Source organism: Mastigoproctus giganteus, chromosome 5, assembly GCF_048544385.1.
Source record: "Mastigoproctus giganteus isolate SK-2022 chromosome 5, ASM4854438v1, whole genome shotgun sequence".
NCBI classification, from domain to species: domain Eukaryota; kingdom Metazoa; phylum Arthropoda; class Arachnida; order Uropygi; family Thelyphonidae; genus Mastigoproctus; species Mastigoproctus giganteus.
This window is the reverse complement of record NC_143579.1, coordinates 152,380,522-152,397,073: the sequence shown is the minus strand read 5'-3', so window position 1 is coordinate 152,397,073 and position 16,552 is coordinate 152,380,522. Positions and strand designations below refer to the sequence as shown.

The window sequence follows — 16,552 nt, the reverse complement described above, 5'->3', positions numbered from 1 at the left end:
TGCTTTTCTACAAAATTTTGCACTGTTTCCCACATTTTACACACCTCCCTAATCTCATTTGAAGAGAGGGATGTCTCCATTTTTTTCTCTTCCTCCTCAGACGAGATCTCCTCCATCGCCCCTTGCTGTTGCTCGCGATGCAGATCCATCAGTTCGTCGGTGGTAAACTCCTGGTCATATTCCTCCACCAGCTCTTGAATGTCGTCCTTATTCACCTCCAGTCCCATGGTCGTCCCCAAGGACACAATTTCATCGACAACTGGCAGCTCCTGTTCATGAGCAAACCCCTCAACGCAATCAGACCACAGTTTTTCCAAGCAGAATTGAGGGTTCTCTTGGTGACCCCATCCCAGGCTTTATCGATGATTTTGAGGCAGTTTACGATGTGGAAATGATTTTTCCAAAACTCTCGGAGGGTAAGGTTAGTTCCTTCGGTCACCTCGAAGCATCGCTGAAATTGCCTTGATGTAAAGCTTTTTAAAGTTCGAAATGACCTGCTGATCCATGGGCTGGAGTAATGGAGTGGTGTTGGGAGGAAGGAACTGGACCTTAATGAATTCGAATTCTTCCAGTAAGTCGTTCTCAAGGTCTGGAGGATGAGCAGGAGCATTATCCATAACCAGCAAGACTTTGAGTGGCAGTTTTTTTTCTAAAAGGTATTTCTTCACTGCAGGACCGAAGACCTCATTGATCCACTCAACGAACAAGATACGAGTGACCCAAGCCTTGCTGTTGGACCTCCACATAACATTTAACTGGTTCTTCTGCACCTTGCATTTCTTGAAGGCTCGTGGATTCTCAGAATGATACACGAGCAGGGGCTTGACTTTGAAATCACCGCTTGCATTAGCGCACAGCAAGAGGGTGAGACGGTCTTTCATGGGCTTGTGACCGAGCATTGCATTCTCTTCTGCTGTAATGTAGGTCCTCTTTGGCATCTTTTTCCAAAAAAGCCCCGTTTCATCGCAATTAAAAACTTGCTGCGGCAGGTAACACTCGGAAACCATGAGCTTCTGGAACTCGGCAACGAACGCCTCAGCTGCCTTAGTGTCCGAACTCGCAGCCTCTCCGTGCCTCACAACACTATGGATGCCACTTCTCCTCTTAAAGTTATCAAACCATCCCTTGCTCGCCTAGAAGCCTTCTTCGTTTTCTGTAGACGTACCTGGCTGTTTACTGATGAGGTCGGCGTACAAGGCCTTTCCCTTCTCACAGATCAAGTTCTCGGTCACAGTATCACCTGCTAGTTGCTTCTCATTTATCCACACCAAAAGCAACTTTTCAACATCTTCCAGAATACGTGGCCGTTGCTTTGATATTCTCGTGACTACTTTTGCTACATCTAGTCCCCTTAGTTCTTCTTTCTTCTTTAATATTGTGCAAATTGTTGACGTAGACTTCTTATAAAATCTTGCGATGGCGGCCACTTTCATACCTTGTTCGTGCTTCTCGATGATTTCCTTCTTAATTTCTACCATAATCATCTCCTTCTTCTTACCGCCTTCCTTTTCAACCCTCTTCTTCATTGGGGCCATTTTCGTAGTGTACAGTTAATAAATAACAGTCACTAAATTTGAACACAAAAAAAAAAAAAAAAAAAATTGCTTTACGCACATACACGTGGTCACAACGCTAGCATGAATGTTCACTACAATGTTGACTGTATACGAATGAGATATGCCGACTGAGACTGAACATGCGAGACGATTAACCACAATCCCGAGCAGCACGTGATCACGTGATGCTCGGTAGGCAATTTTTAGGAAATAAAGCACAATTACAAAATGAGGAGGCACCCTTGATACACATAAACAAAGCTGCGCCCGTGTAGCAACTGAATAAACAACACCATAAAGGCAGAGATACACTATTAACACCTCACATTTTCCTAAAGCACATTTCAAGGGGTTACTACAATAAAACAATAAAAACAATTTCCAGTTGCGTTTCTGCTAGTGGAATCTGTTATAAACTGGTAGTAAACTCGGTCTAATTGCATTTGCGATTACTGTATACCGATAGCTGGAATTGTGTTGGTTTTTACGTTATTATGGTGAAATGTGTTTCCCCTTCACTGATATAAAACACATAAATACATTTTCGGAATCTTCTCTTCATTCCCATCGTGTTGCGTTCATTTTGGGTGATTCTGCGTTCGACTGCCATTTCTTGTAAACACAAAGGCGAATCGTGCATAAGCGAATTCGGTTCGTGTTATATAAGATATCGTTCCCCTATTTATAAATCATGTATGATCGAATTTGTGTAGTGTAAACACGTGTTATACGAGGACTGACTGTACTCGTATTGCAAGACCTCGCTCGTTTATGAAGTTAAAATTTATTAAAAATTTTTGCTCGTCTTGCAAAACACTCGCAGACCAAGTTACTCGTAATCCAAGGTACCACTGTATATTGTAATGTTTGTGCCTTTGGTGAATAAGTTCCACTGTTGTAGTCTGGATCCGAGTAATTCAGCCTTCTCTTTGGGTAAGCCTAAGTCTTTGATCAAGTCGCTTAATTCTTCTTGTTCAATGTAGTGTAGGAGCCTTTTCTTTTTCTGGCTCGTAGACCAAATCATGTGAAGTACATGGTTCCGCGACATCTGTTAAAATGATTTATTTTGTACCTTCATCACTACTTCCAATATCCCAAAATTTTGATGGCACAGGTACTGGCAGTTCTTTACAATGTGGCCTCATTGCTGATGGGATATTTGGATATTTGATGCAGTGCTTGCTCTTTTTGGAAATACCTTTTATTTTTGTCATGCAGAAATAGCAGTCATCGAAAATGATTCTTGGGCTTGCACACACCATAGGGATAGCAAAAGGTAATGCTTTCAGACTGCCATATAACCACAGTCTTAAGTTCGTTGTATAAGTAATACAACAGATATTGGAGCCCAATTTTTTTCTTGGTCACCGATCTTACAGCCGAAGTACAATGAATATGCAACTTTTGTGACATTGTACATTTTCTTCCTCTAAGTTTTTGGGGTTAAGTGTCCACAAACATAGCAGAAGTTTTCTGGGTGATTGATGCAAGTTCTGTGCTTTGTCTTCTCCATTTCAACAATGCATTAACCTAAAAACAGTAAAAGCAATTGGTAAATTTGAACAAAAGGTGAATTCTTGTAGCATAGTTTATCATACACCATATATTGGACAGATGAATAGTGTAATAAAATTAATCAAAATAATGACTTACCTGGAAAAGTGCATCAAAATCAAAATATACTATATTGAAAGAACAGTAATGATGTACAGGTGGCTCTCGTTTTGCACTGGTCTGATTCACAATAGTGCCAATCACTAACCACAATGCCATTTTTATTTATTTATTTATATTTGCAAATTTTTTATAAATTAAAAGTTTAAAATCATCAGACAAAATTTATCGGCATCATACTGTGCTGTGCTATGCATTCTTCACGTGATTTACGACAATCTGAGGCAATCAGCAATTGGCGCATCCATATCAGTGATGATAAAGATTCCCGCCCTCAAAGTAACCACTCATGGATGCGGGTAGTAAAGGTCCACGCAGTGAATCATTCAGTTGGTTGTTGTTTACGCTATTTACACATGTTGTAAATTTATCACGAATCATAATATGAATCATGATATATGCATCATGAATGAATCATGAATCATGGTCTAAAAACAACATGGAACTTCTGAAATGTATGCAGACCTTTCTGGAACATGCCATAATCTAGCCAAGGAGAATATATCTTTGTGTGTTTAGGTGCAGAGAGTGTGAAGAAATTAGGTGCTAACTCAGCATTCAGAGATGCTGAGTTTGAAGAGTAGGGTAGATGACCTGAAGGAACTAAAATGGAAGATTCATCAAGCTTTCAGCTGCCCAACTCAATGCCAGAGCTCACTCTTGTGCAACACAGCAGAAATCAATCCAGATTGCGCTAGTCCCACCGGAGCTAATTATTGTTGGTGAAAAAATTGTCAGGGGAAACAGGAAATGTATTGTGACATTGCACACATTGTACCTAAAAGGATAGGTGGAATACTACCAGAGTATGCCTGTCAGGGAAAAAAGTTGATGTTGAAGAGTAGATATCTTTTAAAGAAACAAAAGGTAATGTTGTATGTGTTTGCACTAATGACATTAAGAGTAGGAGATACTTAACAAGTACATGTCAATGCTGAAAAAAGTTGCAAATCAGGGTTAAAATTTCAAGTGCCTGCAATTCGGCCCAGATGAGTTAGGAGGGAGTATATGATGGGAGCCTTGTCAATCAATTCGGCCCTGGAGAGATTATGCAAGGCTCATGGTGTAGATTTTTTCGCAGTATGGTCTGTGCTTGAAACAGGAGAGACTACTTCTACAGGGATGGGATACACTTAAATAGAAAGGATGCAAGAATATATGCTGATGCTATCGAGTCTGTGTTAGGTGGGAAGGAAAACTACTAGCTTGGAGATTCTTGCACTGCTTCGATTGGAAAGAGCAGCAGCCTTCAAAAGCAAATTGCTGGGGATTTCAAGAACTTCTGGGAGTCATTGTGAAACAAGTAAATACACGGGCTGGGGTAACTAAGAGTAAGAACACGCACACATGGATACTTGCATGCATACCAATGCAGGAGTAGAGTAAATAAATTTAACGAATTTTGAAGTGTGGTCAAGACATCAAAGGCAGATATTGTTGGGATATTAGAGATGTGGTGTCACACAGATATATAAGGAATGCAGAATTGGAATTTGAGGAATACAATGTGTATAGAGAGGATAGATATGATAGGAATGGAGGAGGGGTTATTTTTTTATTTATTATTTTTTCTTTTGTTAGTTGTTGGCACATTGACTTCTGTGGCCATAATGCACCTCCCAAAGTTTTTGCATTTTACTCTGATCCAAGCCTGAGGCAGGATTCGAACCCACGACCTTTAGGTTGCTAGGCAGGCACTTTACCCACCTGGCTAGCCCGGTCGGCAGGAGGGGTTATGCTATTAGTTACGAAATACATAAAATCTAAGGCAGTGGCTAGATTTTATGTGCAGATAGGAGTATGTTACAGACCTAATGACTCTGATGAGTACAATGAACCAGGCCAATAAACCAGAATGTTTATAATAGGAGATTTTACCTTACCAGACTGGAACTTGTGGATTGGTCACACCTTACCAGACATTGACTGGAACTTGTGGCTTGGTCACTCGCACACTAGCAAGACATTTGTGGATTTATTGGATGACTCTTTTTCTACAGCAGCATGCTCGAGAGGCAACCAAAGGGAGTGGTAATCTAGATCTGATTATCAGCAGTGATTGATACAATAAGAATTTGCAGAGAAAGAAACCACTAGGTGGCAGTAATCACTTTGTACTAACGTGGGATTAATTCAAAGATGTAACTATCAACAGAGGTAAAGGGAAGGGTTTTTGCTTTCTTAAAGGTGACTACAGTGGGACCAAATGATGATGTTACCAACAATAAAATTCTAAATTGGAAACATTCAAAGTATTAATCTTGGAAGTGATTAGGCTTTGCATACCACCTAAGAAATACTGTTCAATGTTTAGACCTTAATGAATGCTAGATGAACTTCTGAGACTCGTGACTGAGAAGAAAAATGCATGCAATGTATATAAATTATCAAGTGACACAGAAGCCTATGATAGATATGAGTCTGTAATCAAGTCACAAAGGAAGTTAGGCAAGCGAATGCAGATTGCGAGAAATCTTTGGCAAAGGACGCTAAGAAAAACAGCAAGAACTTCTTTAGCTATATAAACTCTAGAAGGGGATGAAATAGATTAGTCCACTTGACATCGATGGTTTGACTGTTGATAATCCTGCTCAGATAGCTGACAATCTGAATGAGTATTTTGCATCTACATTCACACAACATTCTTTAGAAAAGTGGAGGAGAGAAGCTTATTAAAACCTAGCAGGGAGTTATTTTATTTATTTTTCTTTTTGTTACTTGTTGGCACATGGGCTTCTGTGGCCATAATGCACCTCCCAAAGTTTTTGTATTTTATTTTGATCCAAGTCTGAGGCGGGATTAGTACGTAAAGTGGGTAAAGTGCCTGTCTGGCAACCCACGACCTTTGGGTTGCCAGACAGGCACTTTATCCACTGGCTAGCCAGGTCGGCCTAACAGGGAGTTATATGATTTGGTAATAAATGAAAGGAAAGTGGATGAGAAATTATTGTAGTTAAACATAAGAAAGGCACTAGGGGTGGATAGGATCTATCCAGTTATATTAAAAGTGGTGGAAATGGAAGCAAGCCCTTAGTCATAATTATGCGAGCAATAAAAATTGCTCTCATAATTATGGGAGCAATAAAATGAGAAGTGTGTGGAGACCTCCCCTTGGATTCTGGGGAGGTCTCCACACACTCATGTGCAAATGTATCTCCAATTCACAAAGGAGGATCAAAGGGTGACAAGTAATTACAGACCTCATAGTTTGATTATTCCATGGAAAATAACGGGGTCACTGGTTAAAGAAGCATTGCAGGATTATTTAGAGAAGACTGCAGTAATAATTCGGGCACAGCATTAGTTTGTTCAGGAGATGTCTTGTCTGACCGATTTTATTGGAAACTGTGATGTGGACACAAAGAAACTAGATGCAAAAAATAATTTTGATATCTTATACTTGGATTTCAGGAAATTTTTGATACTGTTGCACATGGATGACAACTTTACAAATTGGAGCAGTATGGCATTAAGGGCAAGTTTCTACAATGGATAAAAGGATGGTTAAGTGGGAGAAGATGGAGAGTGATAATCAATGGACACTGTTTTTTGTGGTCTAATGTTTATCATTGGAGTCCTCTGTGGTTCAGCATTGGGCCCATTGTTGTTTTGTATATTTATCAATGATATTGATGAAGGTATATCAGGCTTAATGTCAAAGTTTGCAGATGACACAAAGGTTGGCAGGGTTGTTAATGACAGTAATCTAGATCAACCTTTCTAGATCCTGATGCTCTGCAACAGGATCTAGAAAGGTTGAGCAGAATGCCTGAGCAGTGGCAAATGAAGTTTAACATTGACAAATACAAATTACTGCATATGGGTAGCAGTAACCCAAAAGAAATGTAACAACTGTGTGGTACTACACCCAGGTTAGTGGAGAATGAAAAAGAAGTGGGAGTAATTTTTTTTAGCTCCTGCGAACGCTAAGTTTATATATATATATATATATATATATATGTGTATATACATATATATATATATATATATATACATATGTATATGTACTATCATTGAATTATATTAAATATTAACATAAGTTAAATTATAATAAAGTGAATAAATAAATAAATAATTAAGCATTCATTAGAGGCAGCGACATGCAATTCCTCCATATGAAGCTGAAATACATCCATATATACTTTAAATACATATATATCCAATTTTATTTAAAAATTGAATATATATGTATATATATATATATATATATACATATATATAGTCGTTTTATTGACTGAATTGTTTTCTATAAGAAACTTTATAGTCCTAGTCAAGCTCCTTGGTTTATTTAATTTTTTATGAAAACCCCAAACACGAGAGGTATTAGAACTATAGTACTTAGTACTGTGATTGGGTTCGAGGTTGAGAAGATCAAATGAAGTGAGTTTCAAATTGGACAGTAAATGGATGTTGACTGGTGGCGGCATGTGTTTGGACTGTTTTAAAAGAGAGAGTGGGAATTATAGAAGCCAATACAGAAGAACAGTGCTCATGGAAGTATCTGTAGAAAAGGCATGCAGCAGAAACAGTATGTCTATGAGACAGAGAGTGGAGAGACTCTGTTAGAGAGGAGTCATTAATTAATTAACCTAACTGCCCTCTTCTGAATGTAATCTAGAAGCCCGAGAGAGGTTTTGGGGGCACCGCCCCAGATGTGGGAAGAATATTCCATGGTAGTGGGTATTTGCGATTTGTACAGAGTGAACAGCTGTTTGGAAGAAAAGTAACGCCAAGAGCGAAAGAGAAAACCAAGTTTCTTAGTTGCAGAGGATGCAATATTTGAAATGTGCTTGCGCCAAGAGAGATTAGAAGTCAGGGTAATCCCCAAAAGAGATATATCATTTTGCCTAGAAATCGGAGTGTCACCAAAGATAAGCATAGGAGCAAAAATGTCTTATATCTTGCAAAAAGAATCCTTTTTGCAAGATATAAGACAAGACTGAGTTTTATAAGAATTGAAATCAACTAAGTTGTATTTGCGTCACAGGAGAATTACCTGGAGTTTGGCATTTAAGGAATTAGGAGTGGATATTCGAGAAGTTGAACCTGGAGCTGGATGTTAGACTTGAACTTCTGTAGACTAGAATTACAAGACTTTTCAAAATGGAAAGTGGAATGCAATGTGCTATCATCAGCAAAACAACGGATAGGATTTCAAGTCAATGGAAGAAGGTCATTAATATACAAGAGGAAAAGAGTGGGGGAAAGAACTGAACCTTGGGGGACACCGGCATTAGTGGAGAAGTCAGAAGACAGAGAAACATCACCCTCAGTGAGCGATCAGAGAGAAAACTGGATAAACAATTACAAAAAACAGTTGGCAAACCATAAGATGGAAACTTAGAAGACCTTTATGCCAAAACACGATTGAAAGCCTTTGAGATGTCAAGAGCAACTGCTTGTGTTTCACTAAACTTTTCCATTGAATTTATCCATAAATGGGCAACATAAGCAAGAATATTACTAGCGGATCGACACTGATGGAATCCATACTGGTGATCGTTGATCAGATGGAAGGTTTCTAGGTAGTTTAAGAGTTGGCGGTTAATTGATTTCTCCATTACTTTAGAAAGAGTAGAAGTAATTGCAATGGGATGATAATTGGATGGAAAGGACTTGTCACTCTTTTCAGGAACTGGCTGGATATGAGCAAATTTCCAAGCAGAAGAAAAAACACCTTTGGAATAAGAAAGTGAAAAAAGGCTGCTAAGAACAGGGTTAAGTTTAGGAGCACAGGTTTTGAGAACAAGTGGAGAAATACCATAAGGACCTGGAGCTTTCATAGCATCGAGATTCGTCAAAATCCTTCTGACATCCTTTTGACGGAAGACCACAGGAGGCATTAAATTTAGCATGTTGGGAATGGTGGGAGGTGTTTTACCAAGATCATTAATACATGAGTTGAAAGAAAAATGGGATGCTAGGAGGTCAGCTTTATCCTTGGCTGAAGTGACAACAGAATCATCTGGTTTTGACAGTGATGGGCAAAAGTTGCGACCAATAGCTTTGTCAAGAGACCAGAATGCTTGGCTACCATTAGGGTAAGAAGCATGTTTTCTACTCTTAGCCTGTTTGAAATGTAGTTTGGACTGATTAATAACTGCTCTACAATTGTTGCAAGCTTTGGTGTAGGCAGAAAATGAAACTGAAGAATTGGAAACAAGCCAATTGTGATATGCAACATTCTTCCCTTGAACACCCTTAGCACATTTATTGGAAAACCAAGGTTTAGATAAAGGATAAGATTTTAAAGAGGAGTGTGCAATAAAGGATTTCATTCCTACAAGAATAATTCCATTGACACGATGTGATCAACAGAAGTTTTGAAACAGTAGTCCGACCAAGGAAAAAAAGAAAATAAATCTCGCAGGTCATCCCATTTTGCATTCTTGCAATGCCAAACAATACGAGGTTGGGATTAGCCATGAGATAAAGGCTCCATTGGAGAAGAGACAATCACCAAGTGGTTCTGAGGTTCCTAAAGGACTTCTCACTTCGACCGTGCACTCAGAAGGGTTGTTTGTGAGAAAAAGATCAATAGTGTTGGCTGTATGGTTAAGATTGTCCAGTATTCTTGTAAGTAAATGAACAATCTGTGCAAGGTCATTAGAAATTGCAAAAGCCTCAACATCTCGACTAGCTGGGTCGGTGTGACTAGAAAATGGAAGCCAGCTGGAGTTGTGAACATTAAAATCACAAAGGAAAATTACCTCACTGTTAGGAAAGTTGGACTGGAGAAAGTAAAGTCGCAAAGAGAGGAACTCAAAGAGCTCCAAGTGATTACTGGAGTTGGGAGAATGGTAGAGACAACAGATGAATTTGACTCAATGAGGTAGAGAGATTATAAGCCAGAGAAGATCAAAGATTGGAGATTCCCAATTACCAATTCGCTGACAGGAAATATCGGAACGGACATATGCACAAGTACCACCTTTGAGGCGAAAGGAATCATACAGTGAATAATTTGGGCAGCTGAGATGAGCAGCAGTTGAATTAACCGATAACTGGGATTCTGTCAGAAAAAGCACTGCAAGTGGAAATGGACATCATTGAGATTAAAATTGAGACCACGTATATCTGTGAAATGAACTAGGAAGTGTTTGGGAGGTTTCAATCTCTTCTCAGATAAGCTTACTCTATTAGTTTGACAATTCATGGTTTATTCGATAGTAAGAAAAAGTGTGTGGGGGTGGGTCATGCTGTATGAAGTAATGAAATATTTGGATATGTGCGTACACATGGTAAGAATGTACCCAGATCCTCGACCATGCCCCCCACATAGGTTTATTTGAATTTAGATAGCGATTTTGAGAGTTAATACTTAGCGTCTGCAGATCTTACCATTCTTAACTTGCTGTCATTGTTATATAATGCAGAATAGCACAATAAATCCTGAACTTAATAGTATGAGGTTTAACGTTACACTAAATATCGAAATATGAAGCACTATATTAGAAATCTGTTAGATTAGCATAGTATTATCAATTAATCAGTAAAATTTATTAACCTTATTAAATTATAATTAAATGGAATCATGACCTAGACTAGAGCAGCAAAACAACGAGCACAAAGTAGCATAAGTACTATGGCTTGCAGGAGAACCTGGGGAAATTCTCTAATGCACCACAGTCTAAAAAAATGTGCAAAATATGAAATGTTTGCAGACCTGTCTAGAACAGAACATGTTCTAGCCAAGGAAGATGTGTGTGTGTGTGTGTGTGTGTGTGTGTGTGTGTGTGTGTGTGTGTGTGTGTGTGTGTGCGCGTGCCTGCGCGCTAGGTGCAGAGCCTGTGAAGAAATTAGGCAGCAACTTAGCGTTCTGATGGGCATCTAGGAGAGCTTGAGGTGTAAAGCAGATGCACTGGAGGAAATTAATAAGAGTGCCCATCAGGCTCTCAGATGCCCAACTCAATGCCAGAGCTCACTCCTGAGCACCAAGCAACACAGCAGCAATCTCCAAGGCAGAATGTGCTGGTCCCACAGGAACAAGTTACTGCTGGTAAATCTATTCTCAGGGAGACAGGGAATATATTATGCAAACCGAAGCATAGGACACAGCATGGGTTTGTTAAGGATAATTACAGACCCATTAGTTTAAGTTCTGTTCCAGGTAAATTAATGTAAATTAAAGAAGCATTGAAGGATCATCTAGACAAGAATTCAGTTATAGCTCGGACACAGCATGAGTCTGTTAAGGGGAAGTCTTGTCTGACCAATTTGATTGGATACTATGATGTAGTCACAAAGGAACGCAGAGAATTTTGATATCATATATTTGGATCTTAGAGAGGCTTTTGAAACTGTTGCACATGGAAGTCTGCTGCACAAATTGGAGCAGTGTGGCATTGGAGGCAAATTGCTGTTATGGATAAAGGGATGGTTGAGTAGGAAAAGACAGAGCAGTAATCAATGGACACTGCTCTTTGTGGACTAATGTTATTAGTGGAATCCCCCAGGCTTCATTGTTGAGTCCACCATTGTTGTTTACTGTATTCATTAATGATACTGGTGATGGTATATCAGGCTTAATGTCCAAGTTTGCAGGCAATACGAAGGTCGGCAGGGTTGTTAATGACACTAATGAAGTACACTGCTGCAACAGGATCCAGTAAAGTTAGGTAGATGGGCTGAGAGGTGGCAAATGAAGTTTAACATTGACAAATGTAAAGTACTGCATATGAGAAGCAGTTACTCAGAGTAACGTATGAACTGTGTGGTACTACACCGACAGTAGTAGTAAAAGGTGAAAAGGACCTGGGGGTAATTGTGCAGGCAGATATGAAGTTTTCTGAGCAGTGCAGATGGTCTGCAAGAGTAGCTCATGGTGTCTTGTCAATGATAAACAGGAATTTTTCTAGCAGGGGTAAGGAGGTGATTATCCCCTTGTGGTCAGGCCACACCTTGAGTACTGTATACAGGTCTGGAGGCCTCATTTTATGAAGGATGCAGAACTGCTGGAACGAGAAGTGCAGCAAGATTAGTGAATGGAACAAAGGGTTGCTCTTACGAAGGAAGGCTTAAGTTTTGCAATTTACAGTGTCTGGAGACTAGGCATCTGCGGAAGTTTGCCTTTAGCCAGCGGGTGGTTGATTGCTGGAAGAAACTTCCATCTGTTGTAGAAGTTGATAGCTTAAACTGATTCAAGGCAGAACTAGACAAACATTTGGAGAGAGTGGATGGGTGAAATGAGAAGGGTGTGTGTGTTTTTTTTGGCTGATGCTATATAGGTTTGCTTTCTTGCATCATGTGCTAATGCTAATGTGCACATTATTATTTTGCTTATTCATTTTTAAGTGTGATAACATCACGTTTCTCGCTGATTAAAATCGAAATATCTTATTTAAATATGGTCTACAACGCAAATGATACTTCTGGGAAAAGTTGTTGAGACATGCCAAATTTCATTAGAATTGGACCAACAGAAATTGTGAAATTATTTATTTGTCCATCTTTTTGCATATAATAACTTGACTCACAGTGGATGGATTTTGACGAAAATTTACATTTTGCTCTTTTAGAGAGACTTCTCAGGCAATCTCAAATTTCATTAAAATTGGAACAATACAAATTCAGCAATTATTTATTTTTTCATACATATCACATAGGCTAACTACATACTATAAATTGTAGTTGAAGCATTGGATATTATGTTTGTAGCCATGTGCAAAAATGAAATATTCTTGGTTGCTGCATAAAAGTTGTCACTGTGTGTGTGTGTGTTGTAAATCAAGAATTGTTTGCTAACACCCCTAAAATGTAATGCACTCTTTACATTAACAAACTTATCTGGAATAGGGAAGGAATTTTTTGCTAGACTATGTGCCACATAAGAAAATAGTTTTACTGGAGATGCTTGTGTTGATGTTCTCTAAAATTTAAGAGAGGCTATAAAGGAACATAAAAGAGGTAAATTAACATGTGGTGACAATTCATGGCAATGCTCCTGTACACAAGTCTGATAATCAATTGCTACTCTCAAATTCTAGACTAGGGGTGGCCCATGGCACATGTGTTCAAAATGGCATGCATACAAATTTTTTGGGCATGCAGAATTCAGAGCTTCCTCAAAATATTTCAAACTTCTTGCAGTGATTTGTTTGAAGTTGGAGTGATAAAACGCAATAACAAAATTGTGAAAAGAAATTAAGAAAAAAATTTGTATATTTCGCACATTTATTCAGAACAAATTTTTCGTAAAGTTATGTGGGATATATTACATACATTCAGTGTAGTGTAGCCTCCTTCATTATCAATTACGGTTTGTATGTGGTGTGGAGACGAGATTATTCTTCATTAATTCCCATAAATATTTTAATTGCTATTTTCCCTTTACAGATTGTTTAGAATGTTGGCACAACCAGCAAAGAAACAAAAACGTTCAAATGAAGATGAGAGTAGCAAAGAATTTCAAGAATCTTGGAGTGAAAGATTTGGTATGATTAAGAAGGATAATAAATGATTATGCATTTTGTGTTCTGAAGCGCGAGGATAGTTTTTTAAAAAATTTAGCCAATTTAGCCAGTTTAGCCAACTACTCTTCCGGGCATGCAAGAGTAGTTTTTTTAAAAGATTTAGCCAATTTTGGCACACACCCTTAAAAATGCTCGGCACCCCTGGTCTAGACTGTAAGGCAAGTGGTTTAACTCCATTAATTATTTCTTCTTCTGAAATCTGAAGACATGCCTACATGGGCATTAATTTTTAAGTGACAAAGATCTCAAGGAAGCTGTAAATGGCTTTTTCAGAGAGCAGAATAGTGGCTTCTTTTTTTTTCAGGTATTTCCTCTTTGCTCTAAAAATGGAGGGCAGTTATCAAACTCAAGGGGGATATAAATATTTGGGTAGGAACTATGTTATTACTCTATTACTGAGCTAAATAACTTTTTGCTTGACCCTTATAAAATTCATCCACAACACGATTACTTAAACAAGATGAATTCCTTGGGAAGAGATGGGGACAAGGGAGAAAGACCAATTACCCCTATTATCCAAAAATTATAAAGAACAGTTTGAAGGAAATATTCTTACCCAGGGAAAATCCTTCTCCAGAGAACTTTGGGAGTAGAAGTCTCAAGGAGTGGTTTACCCTTTAGAGATCCATGGCTTCCAATAACTTTAGCAGCTTCTATCTTATTGTCCCACGTACCTTGCAATACCCATTTTGCTTTACCATCTCTGTCTGTTACAACTCCTGTTACCTGACAATAAAAACCAAAATAGAAAATTTTAAACATTTGAAATTTCCAAGCATTACTTACTACACCAGGTAAAACTTTTTATATGATTAACCTGAATTTTTTAACTGTGAGAATAAACTTTAAGGTATATCTTAAATTCTGTGTTCTTAATACTTCAGCTGTATAATATTAAAAAAAAAAAAAAAAAAAAAATGATAAACTGGTTCTTCATGTAAGTGTCCAACCCGAAACTTCAGCTGAGTTTCAGGTGGAAGAAAAAGAAGTTTCAACTTTTTTCCATCTCAAGTCAGAAATGTGTTCTGGTGAAAATTTAAAATATACTGTGCAAGTCAGAACTTCTCTGCTAATAGCCAGAGCCATAACAAAAGCAAAAATAAGTTTAATTTCAACTATAACAATATTACAGTAGAAACAGAACTTCTTTCAAAGTGAATTTTTTTAAAAAGACATAAAAGAGCCAGTTTCACATCTAAAATAAAGTGTTACATTATGAGAATATTTTTGATTCAAAAAGTTAAAAATACTTTCAAAATTTGCAAAATTAAAGTTTTCTTTTACCAGATTTATCAGTTGATAAACCTTGAAAAGATTCTTTTAAGTTGAACACCTTAAAAAATTTTCAAGTAGCAGAGGATGCCAAAAACAGGAAATGTATAAGTTACTCTAAAATCTTCTAAACACATCTTATTTTGATGTTTTTTTTCCCTGTAATAGTTTGATTTTTTTTAATATTATAAATATAATTTTTTGAAAGTTTCAATTAAAATAATTAGTAAATTTTAAAATGGTTATTACAAGATCTGCCTCGAACACTTTGTCAGAGGGTACCATGACTCAAACAGAAATAGTCAATGGCGATTTCAGGGCGAGTCATGATTTTATCCTTTGCATAACCTGTGGCATGTATTTCAAAGTCAACCAAGTGGATAACCCTATCTCACTTGGAGATTCTTTTCTTTGTCACCATTGCAAGGAGTGCACTGGTCTTAAGTTACAATTTGGTGCATTGCTACAACAGTTTGAGTCATTGGAAAAACGGGTGTTTGCCCTTGAGAATAATGTAACTGAGAGCTTGTCAGGAACCAAAGACACTCCCAATTCGGGCCCCAGAACAGAATAACCAAGTGCAAACTGCTCTGGTTCAAAAGGACTGTTTCATTAGGAGACTCCATTGTCAGGGATATGGGAAATATTTTTTGTAATAAGGATAAGTGAACTAGAACCAGAGCATGTCTGCCGGGAGCAACTATTAATGACGACACCAACAGACTGTCACATTTTAATGGGGGGGTAAAGAGAATATTATTATTCATGTGGGGACTAACATTAAGCATACACGATCTGACGATTTCTTAGACAAATACAGGACCATGCTGAAGAAATGCCACAAGTTAGGTCACAATGTCTATGTATATGCAATTCTGCCCAAGGCATGATAGGAGGGATTATATGCTGGAAAGCCTTGACAATTAACTCAAGGCTTGAAGGACTCTGCAAGGCTTTTGGGGGGGGGGTAAATTTTTATCAGCTTGTAGATAGAAGGAATCTGTTTGTACAGACGGGATACATTTAAACAAAGGTGGTGCAAGAGTTTTTGCCAGTATTATTGAGGATACCTTAAAGGTTCAGAGAAACTGCTAGTTTGGGAGGCTAAGGGTAATATAGATATGTGTTTGTTGATAATACTGGTCAAATTAATGCATGCACATATCTCAAGAGCTTGTTTGTTACCACAAAAGAACATAGCAAGATGTTCTGAGGGTAGAAACATTTCAAATAAGCAGGCAGCTGATGCCAGGGAAGCGAGCTTAAATAACTTTAAGGGGTGTGTCAGGGTAGTTAATTATATGAGAATACTAAATCTTAATTGTTTATAGAGTAATGTCAGAAGTGTCAATAAAATGAGTGAATTCGAGCTGCTGGTTAGGACAAGTAATGCTGACATAATAAGGCTTATGGAAATGTGATGCTACCCGGAGATAGGGGATGATGAGTTTCAGTACAGTATGTATAATATATTTAGGAAGGATAGGGAAGATAGACATGGTGGTGGGGTCATGCGTCTTATCAAAAGCAGCCTAAGCATGATGAAAGCTTTCCTGGATTCAGACGTTTCGCATGCTA

General features: G+C 38.1%; 1 protein-coding gene across 2 annotated transcripts in view; it reads right to left on the bottom strand.

Annotated features, from left to right (window-relative positions):
- The window catches only part of Osbp (oxysterol binding protein), a 494,514-nt gene that overhangs the window by 19,577 nt on the left and 458,385 nt on the right, over positions 1-16,552 (bottom strand). For both annotated transcript variants that reach the window (XM_090374241.1, XM_090374242.1), the window contains one exon: positions 14,259-14,428. In XM_090374241.1, the coding sequence (XP_090230367.1) occupies positions 14,259-14,428 (170 nt within the window). The remainder of the gene's footprint in view (positions 1-14,258; positions 14,429-16,552) is intronic.